Raw genomic sequence first — 19,395 nt, 5'->3', positions numbered from 1 at the left:
AACAGTGTCAAACTCCCTCAAAATCTAACCTGCAGGTACTACTTTGCGGTCTCATTGAAGTAACATTCTTGCTCATAGAATAACTCGTGTGCAATTAACAATTGAAGTGCACAAAAACAAAGAGCAAGGGACATCCATTCATCGCCACGAAACACAAGCTACAGACCACAAGTTACCCAATCTGGTAGCTGTGAGCAAAGGGGAAGGACAAAAACATACGACAGCGGCCGAGAAGTATCGTCACATGGAGTCATCGGACTATTAACAATCTGAAAAAAGTGCAAAAACATACAACAGCGGGAATTCGCTAGTTGTCACCAACCCAGCTACTAATCCGCCGGTACACTGCTTGAGTACAGCTGAGCGAACGGGAAGCTCTATATTCAGCGTCCTATGGTCGTATGTGAAAGATATGATCAAACTAAATGTTAATATTCGCACTGAGCGTGATAGAAATAGAAAAATCGCTCGACATATGGCACGCATTGATCGGTGACGCAACCGATTTGGAACCAACAAGATTGCCGTAAGACACCAATTGCAAGACAAAGTGATTGTTTGTTGTGTCTCGTCGTTTCCCTGAGTACTGATGTTGTCTGGGGTAACCACATGTATAATGCTAAGACGCTGACTTTGAGATGAGACGTCTCCTGTCGACCTCTCCCAACCACATCCACCGTTGCACCAACCCTACTCACCTCGAGACGCTTGGTTCCGAAATACCCGTCGAGCATAACCGCACTTCATCAATTATTTCACAATCTCAGTAGTCTTGATGTTGCCAATTCTGAGGCACCCTCACGCGTCTCCGCAACACCTTCTACCCCACGCAACAGGTACACTTCCCAGCTACACGGCTACAAGGCAAGTTGAAGGTACGCGTGAAACAGATATTCTTGCTCGTGATTATGATGTAGCTCTGGGCGCTAAGTCGATGAATGGGAAGGGGAGAACGAGAGAGGAGGGTAAGATTTGCAGTATTGAAAGGAACATGATGAACTACTAAAGTGTCACTGTTACAATACCTGCTGGTTATCTCCTGCAACATGGAAGTCTATATTCTTAATCATGACGACGCTAAAGGTATCATGAGAGGATTCAAGAGATTTGTACAGCATCATCTTTACTATGACATGGCACTTGTCGTCGCAAAGTGTTTCCATAATGCGTCACGCAATAGAAATGATTGTATCTTTCTGGCAGCAAGTACACGCATGACTGGACTGTAGAGAAATAGCCAATTGATAGATAACACGTCACTAGATACGTCAGTTCCGAAAGATACGTATTTGTTGACTGGAAGGCTCACTCTACACCTGTGTTGATATCGAGCAAGAACCCTTGATTTCTCACCTCTTTTGGATGCTAGACGCCATGTACTTGATCTATAAACACCGCACATGAAAACTGATGTGTCTACAGGCGTGGAGTCACAGTCAGACAGGCACCAGCGAACAAGCCATGTACCGTACAATGAAACACAGAGAACCACTATATTGGCCAGGTTCCACAGCGTGCGTATGTATCCTTACCTGCAGTAGTACCAAGCCCACGTCCCAACCCGTCACTCTGGTTTGCTTGGCTCACGCAGCTTCCGATAGCACCGACGATCTTTATCGGAATTGTGTTACTTTGTGAGGGGGCCCTCGTGTTGCAACCTTGTGGCGATCTTGCAGATCTGAGATCACCACGGAGAAGATCTATGCCTGTCTTGTCGGGGGATTAAAACTTTAATGCGAGCGCAGGTGAAGAGACACCCTAAAGCTTTGTGATTCATGAGTTACAGCATGACGAACGTACTTCAGCAGAGGATAATACCCGTCATGATGTGCAATCTGGCAGACACAATGTACTAGCTGAGCGAGGTAGCGATACAAAGAGTCATCACAGTCACATGTCGTTCGTGTCATCGTGGATGGCTGGAGATGTTTCAGTCAACAGGAGGAGTCACGGCACGCGGGAGTCATCGAGTTGTGAAAGCAAAATTATATAAGACTAGATCGAGGTCATGCCTTCGAGACGAACGCACATCAATACTCTCTTGAACAATAAGAAACACTCGCATCGAGAAACCGAAAGTCATCCGTCAACGCAGCACGCAACACCAGGAGGAGTCGATCAACCAGAAGGGAGACTACGCCCCTGTGAAAAACAGGACACCACACCAACCATCGACGACGGATTGGCGAGCATCTAAAAACAGATCGCGCACAAAACAATAGAAAGGAAAACTTTTGCCAAAAGGCATGGCTGGTTCTTCACCAGCTCCTGGGGACCACCGGAAACCAAATCCGTTGAGTAAGGGGGTTTGTTCATGATTCACTGTAACCATGAGCCAGAGCAATATTTTTCCATTTTTCAATCTCAGCCTCAAGCTCGGAATTGCGCCTCTCAAGATCCTCGACATGGGCAAACTTCCTCTGTCGAGACTCACGGGCAGCAAGAGTATTGCGAGCTCGCTTGTAGGCAATCTTATCCTGAGGGTCAGGGACAATCGCAGGGAGGGGACCCTTTCGACGACGAGACTTGCTGATGCCGTTTGTGACAGGTGAGTTTGTGATCGAGGACTTCCTTCCAAATGAGCCGTTCAAAATGTAGGGGGAGCCGTTGCTGGAGGAGCTGGATCGCTCCATCGACTGGTTGCTGATAGTACGTTCCATGGGAAGAGGGACAGGTGCAGCCGTGCGAACAGTCTCAATGACCCTAGACTCTTCGTCGGGGAACAAGGAGGGCCATTCGGAGCTCAGGCTATCTCCGTGGAATGCAGGAGAGCAGTCGTAGGGGTCAATGAACGGAGAGTCATTAAGATCGGGAGAAGTCAAGTTTGTGAACGCCGCAGATGGAGGAGCAGATCCAAGGGAATCGAGCCCAAAGGGATCAGCAAAGATGTCTTTGGGAGATACGGTCCGTGTAGATCCAGCGGCGAAGGAGTGGTTGTTGATCGCCGTGAATGTAGACATGGGGTCCATGGACCACTCGTTCTGGAAAGTGGGCATCAGGCTTGCGCCCGAATCGAACGAGTTGTTGCTGTTGAGGTCTGCGGGGAAGGTGAGCTCGCAGTCAGACTCGCGGAAGGTGCGAAGCCTACCTGCCATATTTGCGTTGTTCTGTTGATGTGGAATGTTATTGCTAGAGCTGGAAAACAGTGGAACTGGGGGACGTTGTCGTAACTGCGGCTGCTGGAATTCTGTTGTTGAAGTTGGAGCAGAATTTGCGTAGAAGCGCTGGCCGGTTTTAAACGGACGCCCAGGCTGCGAGACGCTGTGTGCTGGCTGTGGTCGCGAATAGACCTGAGCGGTTTGGTCGTAGAGCACGAAGTCCGGTTGCGAATGTGCGGTTTGGTTCGTAGGTGGTGCTTGCCGATAGGCTTGGGGAGCTGGTGAAGAGAGCCATGGTGTCTGTTGAGAAGCCGTGGTGGACGACGTCAAGTCGAAAGGTGGGGAAGACGGCGAACTGGAGCTGCGCGATGCTAAGCTAAAGTTCAGAGGTTCCAAAAAGGAAGTCTCTGGGGTGTTGGGTTGAATGGTGGGGTGAAGTTGGGTTATTGTGGGATTCAGAGTGCCGGCTTGTTGTCGACTGAGAGCGCGGAGGGGTTCAAAAGGCAGCCATTGTGGTGACTGTCTATGTTTTATTTTGTGAGTTTGAGGTGAGGTGGACGGGAAAGAGGAATTCAGGCAGCGAGGGGGATGTGGGATTTAATACTAAGGAAGCGAAGCTAGCCAAGCGTCACTAAAATCGGGCCGATCACTGCTGATGGCTAAATCCATCGGCGGTGGAGACCATTGGTTCGACCGCTCTGACTCACAGAGGCACACAGCAGTCGCTCCTGCCTCGATGCGGAGCCCCGCCAACGCCCTCGAACCTTTGCAGGAAACTCGCCTCTCCAGCCACTTCATCTCTATGTGCTGCTCTGGCCTTGCGCTCGAGAGCGACTCGCAGCCCGCGTTTGCCGCGTATGGAGCAACAACGAGGGGGCTGTGTTGGGTCAGACTCGCAACCACCGCTAAGATCAGGCATCAGCTTTGTGGCCTGTGGGGTGCGCACGATGAAACATTAACAAGCCCACCCCAAAAAACCGGTGTGCTTACGAAGAACTGGCCTAATGCAGCAACAAGCCTTGCTTTCCGATGGAAAAAGAGGGCGGAGCAATATTGTTAAATCGCGCCCTTTTGATCAATCATGCATGAAACGTTCGCACTGGCCCGGATACAAGATCTTTGCTCTGCCCGGTTACTGTCCGAATGCGCATAACACGCGGCCGCATTTTCACATGTGTTACTAGTCGGGGGCGGCGATACCCTATGCCTCGTCGAGGAAGCGGTGAGAGCGCCATATGTGAAACGTTATGCTGCAACCCAGAATCGACGACGTTGGGTAACTCTTACCAATCTTTCGATCTATACTCCGCCACAGCATGCAGGTGGAGCGCGACGCAACACTGCATGTTGATGCGGAGAACATGCATGCATTGGTAGGGCGCTGGGCTCGGCACACATTGAGGCGTGACGAAAGAGCGAATGGAACACCGGTTTCCAATGTTCTGAAACCAAGAGGGCTGACCAATTGTCACTTGAATATATCGACGACTGACCTGTTGGGTTGCATGAGCGTTCTCTGCCTCCAACATCTCGAAGGACTACGGAGACGAGTACTCTCTAAGAGCTTATCTATCCCTTGAGATTTCTTACGTACAACAAGGCCCTAGGAAGGTGGTGTCGATCGTCTATCTTACCGCACGTAATCGAGTGAGAACATTTTGGCGTCGAGTACATTTCACAATAGCTTACGGCCGCGGATGGTCGCAATCGACGTGACCTCTCTCAGAGCAGTCTTGTGACGTTCTCGATCAGTAATAGATGTCATCCTTGGTGGGGTATGTCGGTGTACTAATCAGTTGTAAGATATGCTCTAGAACTCCTCTATTACTTCTAACGCCTATATGGCCATCTTCTAAGAAGAGTGAAGCCTTTCTTGGTTTGAATCGAGAGGCCCAAGTCATGAATTACCCATATTGGTTTTCTCCTCTCCTCCTCTCCTCCTCTCCTTCCTCCTGTGTTCTCTTGCGCATCAAGTGCGTGCTCTTCATGCAGAATTTGTCCCGCCTGGTGTCTACTGACGTGCGAAATCCTTTTCGCCATGACCGTCATACATATGTCCCTCGAGTCTCAATGGCAAGCACATGTCGCTTCATCAAGAACATTTCTGGTTTTACCGATCTGGAGGTGGCGGATAGTATACTACCCCAGCAGCAGGTGTGTACTGTGGAAGTGAGGCAGCTGGTGGCGTGTAGATAGTGTGCGCAGATAGAGAGTCTGAATTGCGACCCGGTGGTTCATAGAAAGGAGCAGGCATAGTAAGGTGGCTTTGAGTCGCATATGTCGCGAGAATTCGCTCTTGATCGTTCACCACCTCATGGTATCCAGGCGGCGGTTTGTCTATTTCTCCTTCATCTACAATCCCATTACGTCCTGCAGCAATAGCTTGGGGTTCCTCTCTTGGTCCGCGTCTTATCGCTCCAACATCTCTCTCTTCATCGGTGTTATGTCCTTCTCTTTCGCGCTGTTGGGCTCGTAACTCACTAAGCAACATCGGCCTCGGTTTCTGCCTCACATTTGCCCAGCGTGTGCGTTCACAGAACCGCCGGACCAACCACAGCACAAGCGCGGCCCCCGCCACCCCGCCGATAGTCACGCCAAAACGTTTACCGATCGGCCAATGATCCCAGGCGGCATCACCATGGCAGGAATCGGATCTTCCAACACTAATACAAAGATCGGCAGGGTGATACATACGGGTTGATGATGCAGCCAGTGGAATGGTGAAGTGTTGCCTGATAGTCGTTCCAAGGGGATATGTCGCATTATAGACGTACGGAATGTAGTCAGTCTCCGAGGACTGTCCTTCGTCATGAAGCTGGTCTCGCACCAGAAATAACTGGCTACGGACAAAGTTGTCCTTGTTGTCTATATATGTGAAGTTTTTATTGAGCCACAGCACAGTCATGCACACCCTCATGTTGATGCGATCATCGTTTGCACTACCTATAGTGTGCGTGGAGGGATCCAATGTCGGTACCCTGATTCTTAGATCTGAATAAGGCTGCCACATCTCAGAGTTTGGAATAGTCGCAACAGTAGCCTTTGCATTAGTCATGTCATTGTTGCACGCGCGCCAAACTTCTTCTTCATCGTTGGCTAGCACGTTATCCAAGGGATTGCAGGCTAGACAGTAAAGGGTCAGTGAATAACCGTGCAGCCCGTCGAATTCCTGTGCGATGTGATCGCGGGTGCGAATTGAGGCGTTCAGAGACCCGAAACCCTCCTTGGGACGGAAGTTGGGTTCGTTAACGGCGGTTTGAAGATACCAACGAAGGTCGCTGCTGTTGAAGTCGTCGGTGAGTTTTGGAACGATGTAGGAGTCAGGAAGTGGAGGCAGGATAGGTCCTGGAGGCGGGAAGGAGAGTGTTGGTGCGTTGACGGAGTCTGTTGACATCGTTGCTGCTATGGTGGGTCGAACAATACTGGCTCAACATACTGTAGAATTTCTGCCGAAACCCTTGATTTTAAACAAGTTTTGTGATCATTGAAAAACAAGATCGTTAGACGACCGGTTTTCCTCTGGATGGGACAATTATAGACTGGACCTGCTATTCTAAGTGTGGTATGTAGGCGTCCCATATTGGAATCCAAGCAATTGCATAATTGGTGGAAACGCCTTGTAGGATTCATCGACCGTCGTGTGACTTCTCTTGGCGACCAGTTTGAGGTTGAGCGGCCTTGCAAGGCTACCGTATCTATGCGCGTCCTTTGGAAGCTTTGGAAGCTTCCATCATGACGTGATACTGTACTGCACGATGCAACGGGACGGAGGGTTGATAATACTGAACAGAAAGACCAGTATTAGGAGTCCCTCAAACAGGTAGTACACTACGCTGAGTTGGTTTGCGCCGTTTATTTTTCTTATTGAGGTGCATCTCAGTGCCGTTGATTAGCAGACGGATGTCGTGACCTTCAGAGTAGGTGCGCACGAGGGATCTGGCTACTACGTAAGAGATAGAGTTGCGTCTTCGTACGCATTTTTGTTGTTTTATAGACGTTGAGACGTTACGCTAAAAGTGAAGCTCAAACGCATAGGATCCGCCGTGTTCTCACCGTGAGAGAGAACTTATTAATCCAAGAATCGCCTAGAGTGTCGCTGTATCAGGCAATGGTACTACTACAATGTTTGGCCAACCAAACTATACACAATTTGACGGGGGCAGAGTAAAAGGAAGAGGATAGTGGAGCACAGAACTGTGGCTTTGATTCATGGAGACTGTCGCTAAACATCAGAAACGAAATGTGAATGTGTACACGTTGCTTTGCAAGCTGGGCTGTGTAACATGAGCGTTGATACCCGTAGTAGAAGCCAGTCTCTTCTTGGAACAACCTCGAATCTCAGAACTTAACTCTCATCTAAAGGTCTGATGTCTCTGACGTCGAGTGCATAGGATCCTCGCCGTCCAGTCCTGATCTTGGAGCAAACGCCATGCTTCGTACTAGTCGGGGATATTTCTGAGGTCAATCCACGCAAAACCATCCGTTGACGGAAACATGTTCAGAAACGTTTGATATTCTTCCTTCTTCTTGTACAGCCCCATTGCTCGAAGTTGCAAGTCAAGCCGACCCTTGAACCACAAGTGCTCAGGTCTTTGAAACGTGGCGGAGACGATTGTGCCCAGAGCCAGACTCCACATAATGGCGTTGTTCGTATGGCGCGAGTTGCGGTGGAACAGGTTAAGGTAATCATCGACGTTTGGAGGCTTGATACTGTTGTCCTCTCTGAGCGATGAAGCTCTCTCTCGAAAGCCGTTCATGTCTTCGGCCAGTTCTGTTTCGAGGAGAAGTGGTAGTAAAGCTTTCATGATGCGTGATACGAAAAGATCGCACATCCTTATCTGGGTCGGCAGTTGTCTGGGTCCAGTCCAGAAGAAGAGTTGGAATGTCTCAGTCAGTAGGACTTCAACATCTGAGTAACCGTGGTCTGGCAATCTTTGTGCAGCGAGGGTTTCCAGCAGTGTAAATTCAACATTGTATAATGGCGTTATGACGTAAGAATCAATGCTCACACGTGGTTGTCGATGCGCATATGACAATGCGAGCTGATGCAGCAAACCTAAGATTATCTGCAGAGGCTCGCAGAGAGGTGGTAAGTTCGAAAGAGAGACGGCGGTCAGGCGACACGCTTCGCGAGCCAACGTAGGCGGAAGGATTGCAGATGCGATTGGAGCCTCGTATGGTACCTTTGGAACCTCGACGAGCTGCGCAGCGATCATAAACTCACACCTAATTATTATCAGTACTTTGGGCAAAGACTATCCGAGGGGGACACGAACCATTGCATGCACTTTTTCCCCCATGGATTAACTGACAGGAAGCCCTTGATGATGTCTCCGCCGCCTCGCAACGTCAACATTCGAAGCATAGCATCACGGTGTAACGCTGCGGTACTGAACATGCCCGAATAGTTCTAATGACAACATCAGCACATGCCAAATCAAGACAAACATCCCGAGCTTATTCCAAGACAGGCCTGTGTTAGTAATTTGGAGTTAACACATACCGCAGTTGCCATGACACATGCTAGCCCTGTAAGCATTTCATCAGAAAACTCATTTAGCTCCGTCTCTTTTTGCAACGTTTCTTGCAGAAGTCTCAACGCCTTAAGATAGAACCATTGTATCTCTTCCGTGTGGGGATTCCCAGACAATCCGCCGCGTACGCTGACTGTCGCGAAGAGCCAGAGTGTAAAAGACAGATCACTTTTAGACACGTTCCAGAAGATGCTGTTCTCTTGGGAGAATGAAACGAGGGCTTTTTCAGGCCCTTGAACATATTTGTCTATCGCAAGATTAAACTTCTATTGAGCAGGAGAAGCATGGGTTGAGACTTACCATCCGAACATGGTATTTCCTCAGGGCAGCAGCCAGAAAGAACTGTGTACGTTAGTTGACATTACAATAAAGATTCTGCAAGGGTTTGAGCTTGAGAAGAACAATGTTTATAGACTTGACGCTCTTGGACCCATCCAATGGCGGAAAGTAGAAGTTGCTGTATTGCATTTCGTATATGAGTTTGGAACCACTTACAGAAGTCGATAATATGATCGTAATTCCTCCCGATGTCAGGCAGCATGTTGAATGGATCCTTCTGACTTACTCCAATAATCTTGAGTGGATCGTGAACTCTCGTTGTTTCATTGTTCTTTCTTTTTGCTAACTGCTTCTGCTGCTCATTCCCGTCTTTGGTTTTGATCTTTTTGGGCTCAGGCCTTGCTCGCCAAGGCTGAGTTCGAAGGCCTTTGTTCTTGTTTACCCATTCTCTTGCTTTTTTTCTAACGACCAAGTCCTTGTCTGGATCAAAGTTGTCCAAGAACTCGAGTTTAGGTGTGTGTGTCGGCAATTCCAATGAGAATGTTGGTTGTGCTTGCTGAAAATACTTCCGGCTCTTATCTTTTTGAGACGTTCGTTTCGAATTCACATTTCGTGAAGTTGTCGAACTGGGGGGATGAGGAGATTCAAGAGTGGTGGAAGAGCTTGGCGCACAGTGGGGATCGGGTTTCTGTTTTTGAGGCATCATGTACAACCAGACACCGTGACTCCAGAATAAAACAATGCGGTAGGGTCGCGGAAAAATCAATGGCTATGTGGTCGAAAAGTACAGGGCGATAATGTAGTTGTTTCGAAATTGAACGGACGCATGTCCCCGACGACAACCTATAACGCGAGTAAGGAAGCCGAACCAGGGGCCTAGCCGACGCGAATCAAATCCCTGTTATTGTACGCCACAGCATCGGATCACGGCGTAATGCCGGCAAAGAACATTGCTAACCTAAGAACCACGGATAGCACAAGTAGGGTCGACACAGAGGTGGTGGTGCAGTTAAGGTTTGTCGAACTTGGCGAGTCAGAGAACAACGCGAAGTACAGAACTAACAAGGGGTCAGTATGACGTCGACCTAGGATCGCTGAGATATGGAGTTTTGGGGGTGAAACGTTGAGACCCAGTATTGCTGGAAACTGAGTCGCCTTATACCCTTGAACATACATTTTTTGGGAAGTAGGACCGAGTCACGTGGTCGTGACACCCTATCAGGTCGATACGAGCTATCCTAGAGCGTTTTACAAATCTCCCGCTCACAAGCTACAGGCATCGAGTGTGGGGAAGAGGATCGAATACCATGTAGGTTTGGGGCCGCTGCGGATGCGGATTCACATGCCGCGGAGAACACAGCTTTTCTACGTGGATCGACAATGCTTTTTCAAGGGACCATGCTCTCGTGGCGAGCTGGAGGTCGAACACAAAGAAAGCGACACAAAAACGCCAATTAGCTGTGCCATGGTGAGTGCACTACCATGGTCTTAACACAAGGCCTTCTCTTTCTCAACAAGGATGACGTGTGCGTACACGACGACTCGTGGTTCTCTGTGGTTGTATGGCATAGTTCATTTCCCATCTCTACACAGGTGGATTGAAATCAGGGTCTAGGCGATTACGCCCCCACGATCACCAGCGATTGAATTTGCGATTATGAGTGCGCGTGTGGCGCAGGAGTGCAGAAGCTGCCTGCCCCGCAGGTCGGGAGCTCTATCCAAACCAACAGATTTCCATCGGTTACACTGGCTCCCATCCATCCAGCGTGTATTTTCATCGGAATTCGTCGTGCGCAGATCGCTCCCACGTTACAGCCTCACCAAGCTGCTAAATACCAACCATAACAGCACAGTTCTTGTACAGAAATGGCAATTAGAAACCTACGAAAACTCTCAGGTAGAAGCAACCAGCTGCTCTTCTAAGCAAGTCCTTCCTATCTCTGCGTTGTTCAGTGAAGATATTTTGATGTTTCTCCGGGAGCTTACTGTAGCATATGTCGTGAGTACAGGTCATTACCCCATTTCAAGGCCCTACTATTTCTGGAGGTGGTACAATTATGTACGTCTGCCCCTCTTGAGCATGCTATTCGTTGCAGTATTACGCGTGGATACCACGCCAAAGGCGGCGGGCCGAAAAGACATGTACGGGTCACTTCAATAAATCAAGTTTACCTGTGACACAATAACCAGGCAACTGTGGAGATCCCCGCACGCCCAAAAGTGTTTCCAACCTTGAGATGACGACGTACAGAGACACCAGTAGAATAAGGGGTGCTAGAGGTGTGCTTAGAAAAGATGTTTTCTTCACAACATTTGTTGACACTCTGTGCAGACAATTACAGGTAGTACAAGTAAGAGATGTTGAACGAAAACGTCTACCTTGTACACTTCGGTGCCTTTACACATAATTGAGGCGTTCAGTGTGCCTCACTTATCTCAGCCGCTTACAAGTACTTATCCAAAAATACCACTTCGATGCAAGACGTAGGAACACATCAACAGAAGTCTCAATCCACAGAGACTATAGATCATCCACATCCTACTATGCACCTCGCTACGTGTCTACGTCAGCTTTTCGTTTTGAAGCATGAACATGGAGAAAGTCCGTTAGTTTTGCGAGGAAAAGCAAGCATCGTGGCAGATCTTCTGTTCTGTGTATGTGTTTGTTCGTTGTAGAGCAGGTGTGCTTGAGAAGGGAACGAGATATAATTGTAACATTCGCGAAAGCTTAGATGACTTGATGCATGCTAGATTGACCATCCATGATGCAAAAGAACATACTTGAAGAGAGTTTCAGTAGCCCGTTTAACTAACCCAGTAGCCCAGCAGCCAGCGCCTCCATATCCTCCAACGTCTCGGGCTGCTCCACCACCTGCCTCGCAGTCTTGCTCTTCTTCCTCTTTTTGCTGTTGTGATCATCGTCCTCAGAGTCGGACTGGAACCACTTCTTTTGCTTCTTCTCCTTGGGCTTCTCCACCGCCACTTCTTCCTCCTCCCCACTACTCTCCGCATCTGCGATGAAGTTCGCCAATGGATCTTCCCCGCCATCTTCCACCTCTGCACCGCCATCCCCACCCTCCGCCTTCGCCCTCTCCTTCTCCTTTCGTTTCTGGATCTTCTCCTTCCGCTTCGCCTTGGCCGCAGCCTTGTCATCCACATCCGCCTCCTCGACGACCTGTCTCGCTGCCTCGATGAACTTCTTGCGTTGTTCTTCAGGGAGACCCCTGGCGCGGAAGTCGGCCTCGTTCTCCAGTTCGTAGACTTCATGCGGGTTGCCATCGTCGTCGTAGACGAGTCTCTTGCCCTTGTCCATGAACTGGAGAAGCTTCTTCTTGGATTTGAGCAACTTCTCGCGCCGGTTGCTGTCGATAACAATGGGCTGGGATGCGCCGGCGAGACGCACGAGTCGACCACCGGGTACAGCAGATCCGTCGGCGTCTGCGGTTGCACCAAAGTCTTCGTCATCGTCGCCATCTGAGTCAGCGGGGATCCTTCGTTTGATAGCCATGAAGTCGTCGTCGTCGCCAGCAGCAGCGGCTCCGTCACCGGTAAAGTCGTTTGCAGAGGCCGAGACTCCTTCTTCGGATCCGTCTCTGACAAGTTTCTTGTAGTGGTCGGCCAAGACGTCTTGATTCTGCCTCTCGAACATGCGGTCGTACTTTGTGCGCACAGTCTTTGTCTGCTTCGTCGACTCGTCGTCAGTTTCTGAAGCGTCAGAAACTTCAATTGTTTGTCGTGAAGCCTGTTTCCTCTGTTTGGTATCATCGCCCTTCATGAACTTGATCCTAGGAGTTCCTGGCAATCCTAGACTTGCCGCATATGCCTCCAAATCGTATTCTTTGAGCTTGAACACCTCCTTATCCTTTTGCAGGTAGATAGACTTGACGTGCGTCATAAACGCCTTCTGGCCGAGGTATTTGAGCGCCGGGTCCTTGAAGCACATGTTCTGTAGTTGTTCTTTGATGGACTGTCTCTTCTTTTGTCGAACGTTTATCACCTCGACAGGCACCTTTTTCGCCTCGAGACGCTTCAGCATTCCCTCCTCTTCGGTGGGCGCCAGGAACAAAACACCACGTCCTTCGCGATTATACCGCGCTGTACGGCCAACACGGTGAATATACGTATCAACGTCGTCTGGGCAATCAACTTGTATCACGAAATCCACAGCCGGAAAATCTAGGCCTCGAGCTGCGACGTCTGTAGCAAATAGGCACGAGTTTTTTGATGCGGAGAACTTCGCGGTCGTGTCCAGCCTCGCACCTTGTTTTTGACGTCCGTGAATATGCAGCAACGGAATACCAGGCTGCATGTGCCGGAAAGACTCGTACACGAAGCGTACTACTTTGGCTGATGAGAAGAAGCACAAGATCTTAGACTTCTTGCTGGCTTGTATAAAACTCCAGAGAGTATCCAGCTTTTCCTCCAGAGGACAAACGATGTAGTTCTGTGTTAGGCCCTTAGGTGTTGCGCTCTTGTCCTCGGCGTGAACGGATACGTATTCGGGGTCCTGGAGACTCAAACGTGCTAGGTCCGAGACCTTCCTTGACTGTGTAGCGGAGAAAAGTAGCGTCTGCCTCTCCTTGGGCAAATATTCGATAATAGCATCCACGTCCCTTTGAAAGCCCATATCCAGGATGCGATCTGCCTCGTCCAGCACCAACATCTTCAAATCGTCGACGCTGAAGGCAGCTGTTTGCGAGAGATGTTGAAGCATACGTCCTGGTGTTGCGACAACAATGTTCATCCTGACTAGAGCCTGTCGTTCAGATTCCAAACTCTTTCCTCCTATCAACAGCCCGGCTGCGAACATATGTCCATGCTTTCCAATCTTACAGAGTACGTCGAAGATCTGGATTGCCAGCTCTCGAGTTGGCGCCAAGATCAACGCACCCAAGCCTGCATCTGTGCCAACGTGTTGTAGTCGGTATAGATTTTCGAGGACGGGTATGAGGAAAGAAAGTGTTTTTCCGCTCCCAGTCTTCGCTGCACCGAGGATATCGTGGCCTTTCAGAGCAAGAGGAATGGCCTTGGCTTGGACATCTGTCATGACAGCGAAATGCGAAGACTTCAAGCCTTGTTTGGTGGGGTCTGAGAGAGGGAGGTCGGTGAAGTCTTTGTACGAGCCATTTTTGGGGTCCTACAAATCGTCAGCTTCATGTGACTATCAGCACATCCCAATGAGGGACAGATGACTGTGTAATGTCGAACAAGCTCATCATAGGCCAGCCTAGTTATCCTCTGGGTATTGAGGCTGTTCAATCAGCACGCGCATAAACTTACCAACTCTCCAACTGCCTCGTCGAGCTTCTCCACATCCACGTCGTCGCGTTTCCTCTTCTGGACGTTGGCTTGTTTCTTGACCTTTGTTGGTCTCGTGCGACCAGTAACCCCGGAGGCGACCATCTCTAACAGACGCGTTGTTTGGTCGTCGAAAAAGTGTTGAAGTTGTCGCATCGAAATTTTAGTGGAGAGAATGTTGCATGAGACTGGTCTGTGCACTTTCGCCGCGGGGGTTCGAGCTGAGCTCACATACACTTCCACCACGCGTTGTCCACGATCAACAACGCGTTGAAAGTCTTTGGGTATGTTTCATCTTACTGTGAAAAAACATCACTTTGAATATAGTCAGTCTGTTCCATGGACAACCACTAATGCGCAGCCATTTAGTATCACAAAGCGCAGCCATCTCCTCCAACTTACCCACATCCTCGGCATCACCATGCTGGACGACGTCGAATCAGAGCTCATGGGGATGGGCAAGGAGCTCGACAAGGTCAGTCTCACTATACAGCCACTTCATCCACCTATCTAACAGTTCTCCAGGACGAAGAAATCGAGCGTAAGCGCATCACCCACGCACCATCACCTCTCCACTATATCTAACACGCGCAGGAATCCGTAACATCTTCAGCCTCAACGCCTACGCTGTCCTTGATATTCAGCCTGGTGTCCCTGAATCCGACATCAAGAAAGTCTACCGCACCAAATCTCTCCTCATCCATCCCGACAAGACCAAGAACCCCAACGCGCCAGATGCCTTTGACCGCCTCAAAAAGGCGCAGACTATGCTGCTCGACGAGAAGTTGCGCGCCGAGCTTGACGAGTCCATCGCCGATGCGCGCATGCTGCTGATGCGCGAGAAGAAGCTTACCGCCGACGACGAGGAGACCAGGGGCCCTGAGTTCGCAAAGGAGTGGCGCGAGAAAACTACCTGGGTAATTCGGGACAACGAGCTAAGGAAGCAGCGGCAGCTGAAGGCACAGATGCGCGAGGAGGGAAGAGCACAGAAGAAAGAAGACGAGGAATTAGCCGAGCGCAAACGGAAACGCGAACATGACGATGCGTGGGAGAAGACACGCGACACGCGCATAAACAGCTGGAGGGATTTCCAGCAGGGAAAGAAACCAGAGCCTACCGAGGGCGCAAAGAAGAAGAAAAAGAAGGTCAAGGCTTTGGGTTGAGGGCGTGTGGCTGGCAAGGCTACAGTGAGAAACCCATCTCTCACTATGCACCCTTGAGTCTCCACTTCCCCGCAGTCGCAGTTCTTACACTGTTACGTCTTGCATATCCTTCTGGCTTTCAACCTTTCAACCCAGCGCCAAACATGCAAAGCCTCACGTCTTATCTCCCCACGCGCACAGACGGCCCGTTCACTCAACCCCAAGAGAGAGTTTTTGGAGCATGGCGCCAAGGTGTACTGAGCGTTTCACCCTGCAAAACTTGAGCGTACACAAGCAACCTCTATCTAGACAGTGTGCAGTTCCAAGGGAAAACGAGGACTAATGGCGTCATGCCATGTCTCAGCAGGCAAGGCACAACGAATCGATGCTTGGGTATGGATAACAATGAAGTGCATTACAAAACACATAGCAACTAGGTATGAATACAACCAGAATCACACACACACACACATATATATATGTATATATATATATATATATATATATCCATACACCCACAAAAATGCACATCTCCCAACAAAACAACCCAATCTTTCCATACAAAACCCCCCAAAGCACAAGTTCTGATAATCCTAACCCCCTCCTCCCTCTCTCTCTTCTTCCTCACACCGCCCTTTCATCTCCACCCTCCCCCTCGGTAACACGCTACGCCAAAACCTCCCACCCCATTCCACTATCAACATGTATACCCCGCGCCCGCCGTGACGCTACGCCGCGCTACGCCATGCATGTAGTACACAATCCCCCCCTTCGCACCTCTCCCGCGGACACGAAACATGCCACTTCCCTGCGCGGCGCGAGATATACGTTGAGTTTGGCGGGCGAGGCGACTGGTATATGGTTTGACATCTGGGGAATGGGTAGACGAGAATTGAACGCACGGGCAGCCGGTTGTGAGGTTGGAGTTACGCGTAGATGGGTGTGTGGGTAAGTGTACGTTCCCCAAGCTCAACAAGCAACCGACATGCACACGGCGAACGAGCACACACTAACATACATCAGCGTCAGTACGAACAGACACGCCAATGCCAATGCTAATCCTAGTGCACGGGCACAATCACAATCGCAATCACACGGCCCATGCACGAGGGACGGGTGCGTGGGGAGAACCCTCTACCGCCCAGCGTTATCTTACTTTTTGCTGATGCGTGCTGGGTTAGATTAGGCAGTGGGCATATAAGAGAGAGCTCTGGGGACGTGTGGGGAAGTTTCTTTTGTGTGGAATTATTGGTTTGTTTGTTTGTTTGATTGATTTATTGTTGTTGTGTTTGTGGAAGGCTAATAATAAGGGTAGGTGAAGAAGAGGAGGAGGAGGAGGAGAAGAAGGAAGGGAAAAGAAAAGGTGGAAAAGGGGGACAAGCATCACCCCCCCATTTTCCCTTGTCCCCTGGTATCGCTATCGCTATGCAGTTTAGGGAAATGGAAACGAGAAACGGAAATGGGATTTCCGAGCAGAACAGAGCAACAATGGACAGAATAGGACAATGCTGTGAGGAAAGAGAAAGATGAGGGAGAAGCAGGGCACGTGTAGCGTATGCGTGCGACGCATTCTGCACGACTAGCGTCTGTCCGTCCATCCCATCAATCCAACCGCGTATCCCCAGGTCCACAGCCCAAGAACCCACTTTCTGGAACGCTCTATGCCCCGCCCACCTACTCAAGCACCTCGTGGATATTCAGGCGCCGGCGTTTATGAGCGTCGGGCGAGGCGGGCCGCGACTCAACGGCCGGAGGGGACTCGCGCGGTCGCACGCGCGTCTGCTCGCCTTCCGCAGCGCTGTGGCTAGACTCGAGGTGCAGCGGCGATCCTAGAGGCGCGGCACCTGTTCGGATAGGAGGGAGTTGCAGGCTCTCGAGGCGGGCTGGGCGGTTGAGTTGGCGGAGCGATTCGGACGTGACGGACTGGGTTCGAGGCTGGGAGGCTGGTGGGTACGCGGTGGGGTATGCGCCTGGTTGTGAGGGCGGTTGCATTGTTGGAAAGTAGCTCTGCTCTGGGCCGCCGCCGGGGGAGTAGTTGTATGACGGACTGCTGCCGTAAGAGCTCGGACTGAATGCTGGAAGAGAGGTGCGGACGGATGAAAAGCTCAGGTATGGCGATGCGGATGTGGAACTAGCTGAGGATGGGGGCCGGATTTGCTGAGGAGTGTAGTCTCTTGGGGGAGCTGTTGTTGGCGCCGACATGGAGCCGCGAGCAGGCGTCGGAGGAATGTGATGGGTTAGAAGAGGAGGACCGACGGACCTTGGTGGTGTACGCACAACCAAGGTCGCAAAGTAGAGCGACGTTTTCGCCAGTCGAACATGGGTCTGGAAAGACTGGTATTGGCCGGTACGAAGACGGAAATGAAGCGCAATCGGTCTGTCTGTGAAGCCTTGGCTTACACGTTCGACATCTCGATCCTCCACAGATTCCATGACCGATCGCATCGGATCTTGCCCAACCGGAGTTATGGGCGCCATATACGCTGGCTCGCGTTCGTCTCGTTCGTCCCGCAGCTTGTTGCGCAGAAGCTGCAATACTTCATTCTGCCTAGGCTCAACCAGGTCTCCTAAGTTTTTGCCCTGAACATCTCCCAAAAAGGAAACCAAGTCCTGGAATGCTTGATTCGATTTTTGAATGACGAGATCCAGATTCAGAAAGGCAACAGGCGATGACTGGTACGCCAGATTCGGTCCCGTTGAGTATGGAGTCGACGACACCCCACTATAACTACTGACGCTGTTCGAAAGACTTCCTCCTGAACTTAGTGATGGTGGGGGCCGAATGTTCGAGATGTTGCTATCTTCTTGTGTGATCCCCACAAGTGTTCGAGGTAGGTCAGACGCGCGGTGCGAATGTAGAGTTGAGTATGGAGTTTGGTGAGTGAAAGCTTCTGATGCCAACGCAGGCACAACGCCCAAGAGTTGGCTGGATGCTTGCCTCCCCTGCTCTGGTCTAGCAAATTCTCTGTCGTCCCTGAGTCGCGGTCTTCCTCTCTTTTTGTGTTGCACGTCTTTGCACGTATCCTATTCAGCCTTGAAGTTAGTTCTGTGGAAATTCTCCGCTAGTTTATACTAAGCTGTGCCTAGACTCGGAGACTTACCTGTTTGCCAGAGGCTACGCAACGGCCACAAGGGCGCTGAACATCGCAGCTAAGATGTGCCTTCTTGCAGTTGACGCAGGCTGACGCGACATGGGCCTTTGTTCTCCTTGCGGGTTTGTTGGGCCTGTTGGGCGGTGGTGCTATCATCGCCGCTGGCTGTACATGGACACCTGGGTGCTGGGGCCCGACGTACGAAGGTACGCCGGGGGTTGGATACCCATACGCATAGTTTTGCGGAATCCGTGCACCACCGTAGGACTGGGGCTCAACTACCCGCCCAGGCTGGTAGTGAAGTAAGTGCCCTCTAGACTGATGTTCGTCATGATATAGTGGACGTAGCGACTGGTGGTCCGAGGCTGGAAACGATGACCGAGGATCGAAGATCATGGACGAAGGAGGCGGTAAAGCCAGACCTGCCTCAGCCATTCGAGGAGCACTTCCTGGCTGTGGGTACTGCTGGCGATCGGATTGGAGGTTCTGTGCTAATCGACGAGAGGGAGAATGAGAATCTGACATGGGAGGGGATGGGTAGCTCTGCTCGTCAGGCCTGCAGGGACTGGGCTTTGAGTGAAGCCTGGCCGGGCCGTTTTCTGCCTCTATATCCCGCCCGAATGGCGTGGAATGGAGTAAGGTCGGGTGGAAAGACAGGCTCTGCATAGCGTAACAACCGCAGCGCTTAGAAGTCGTGTCCGCAAAGGGAGCACGATGGTTTGGGTAGACGACTGATATTCCAGACGAATACGCAGCTATAAGAACCACACTCCTTTTACGTTACTACAACAAGACGTAAGTACAACACTCGATGGGGCTGCATGGAAGACTAAGGGAAGCTAAGAAACGGCGAGAAAGGGACATCGAGTACGATCACGAATGACCGGACGCGAACACTAGCCTTGACGATATGCAGAGGAAATGAGCGTATTTACATCTTTCTCTTTTACGG

The 19,395-nt window shown here is 50.5% G+C and overlaps 8 protein-coding genes across 8 annotated transcripts; 3 read left to right on the top strand and 5 right to left on the bottom strand.

Annotated features, from left to right (window-relative positions):
* Positions 1–2,312: 2,312 nt before the first annotated feature.
* Positions 2,313–3,258, bottom strand: P153DRAFT_421490 (cross-pathway control protein 1; the record flags this gene model as incomplete). The annotated part of the gene is made up of 1 exon (XM_033672318.1): positions 2,313–3,258. Exon 1 carries the CDS (start codon positions 3,093–3,095, stop codon positions 2,313–2,315), a length of 783 nt encoding a protein of 260 aa, XP_033525807.1. The 5' UTR covers positions 3,096–3,258.
* Positions 3,259–5,208: 1,950 nt separating this feature from the next.
* Positions 5,209–6,492, bottom strand: P153DRAFT_355209 (uncharacterized protein; the record flags this gene model as incomplete). Its single annotated transcript, XM_033666560.1, has 1 exon — positions 5,209–6,492. One exon carries the CDS (start codon positions 6,490–6,492, stop codon positions 5,209–5,211), a length of 1,284 nt encoding a protein of 427 aa, XP_033525806.1.
* A 789-nt stretch (positions 6,493–7,281) lies between these two features.
* Positions 7,282–10,024, bottom strand: P153DRAFT_365006 (uncharacterized protein). Its single transcript, XM_033667730.1, has 5 exons — positions 9,128–10,024; positions 8,933–8,974; positions 8,602–8,879; positions 8,375–8,508; positions 7,282–8,324 (listed from the first exon to the last, which is right to left on the bottom strand). The coding sequence occupies exons 1-5, from the start codon at positions 9,612–9,614 to the stop codon at positions 7,538–7,540; spliced, it is 1,728 nt and encodes a 575-aa protein (XP_033525805.1). The 5' UTR covers positions 9,615–10,024; the 3' UTR covers positions 7,282–7,537.
* Positions 10,025–10,391: 367 nt separating this feature from the next.
* Positions 10,392–11,293, top strand: P153DRAFT_195050 (uncharacterized protein). Its single transcript, XM_033662454.1, has 3 exons — positions 10,392–11,053; positions 11,102–11,191; positions 11,244–11,293. The coding sequence occupies exons 1-2, from the start codon at positions 10,569–10,571 to the stop codon at positions 11,145–11,147; spliced, it is 531 nt and encodes a 176-aa protein (XP_033525804.1). The 5' UTR covers positions 10,392–10,568; the 3' UTR covers positions 11,148–11,191; positions 11,244–11,293.
* A 316-nt stretch (positions 11,294–11,609) lies between these two features.
* P153DRAFT_311774 (DEAD-domain-containing protein) lies at positions 11,610–14,339 on the bottom strand. Its single transcript, XM_033664820.1, has 2 exons — positions 14,192–14,339; positions 11,610–14,048 (listed from the first exon to the last, which is right to left on the bottom strand). Exons 1-2 carry the CDS (start codon positions 14,312–14,314, stop codon positions 11,721–11,723), a joined length of 2,451 nt encoding a protein of 816 aa, XP_033525803.1. The 5' UTR covers positions 14,315–14,339; the 3' UTR covers positions 11,610–11,720.
* Positions 14,340–14,461: 122 nt separating this feature from the next.
* P153DRAFT_311771 (DNAJ domain-containing protein) lies at positions 14,462–15,822 on the top strand. Its single transcript, XM_033664819.1, has 4 exons — positions 14,462–14,493; positions 14,579–14,684; positions 14,735–14,750; positions 14,804–15,822. Exons 2-4 carry the CDS (start codon positions 14,631–14,633, stop codon positions 15,370–15,372), a joined length of 639 nt encoding a protein of 212 aa, XP_033525802.1. The 5' UTR covers positions 14,462–14,493; positions 14,579–14,630; the 3' UTR covers positions 15,373–15,822.
* A 197-nt stretch (positions 15,823–16,019) lies between these two features.
* On the top strand, positions 16,020–16,423 carry P153DRAFT_195023 (uncharacterized protein). Its single transcript, XM_033662453.1, has one exon. The coding sequence runs from the start codon at positions 16,097–16,099 to the stop codon at positions 16,301–16,303; it is 207 nt and encodes a 68-aa protein (XP_033525801.1). The 5' UTR covers positions 16,020–16,096; the 3' UTR covers positions 16,304–16,423.
* Positions 16,424–17,025: 602 nt separating this feature from the next.
* P153DRAFT_286118 (uncharacterized protein) lies at positions 17,026–19,109 on the bottom strand (the record flags this gene model as incomplete). The annotated part of the gene is made up of 2 exons (XM_033663445.1): positions 17,026–18,375; positions 18,453–19,109. 2 exons carry the CDS (start codon positions 19,107–19,109, stop codon positions 17,026–17,028), a joined length of 2,007 nt encoding a protein of 668 aa, XP_033525800.1.
* Positions 19,110–19,395: the final 286 nt, after the last annotated feature.

Source organism: Dothidotthia symphoricarpi (assembly GCF_010015815.1).
Source record: "Dothidotthia symphoricarpi CBS 119687 unplaced genomic scaffold P153scaffold_6, whole genome shotgun sequence".
In the NCBI taxonomy this organism is placed as follows: Eukaryota; Fungi; Ascomycota; class Dothideomycetes; order Pleosporales; family Dothidotthiaceae; genus Dothidotthia; species Dothidotthia symphoricarpi.
The sequence above is the reverse complement of the archived record's forward strand: the minus strand, read 5'-3'. Positions and strand labels throughout refer to the sequence as shown.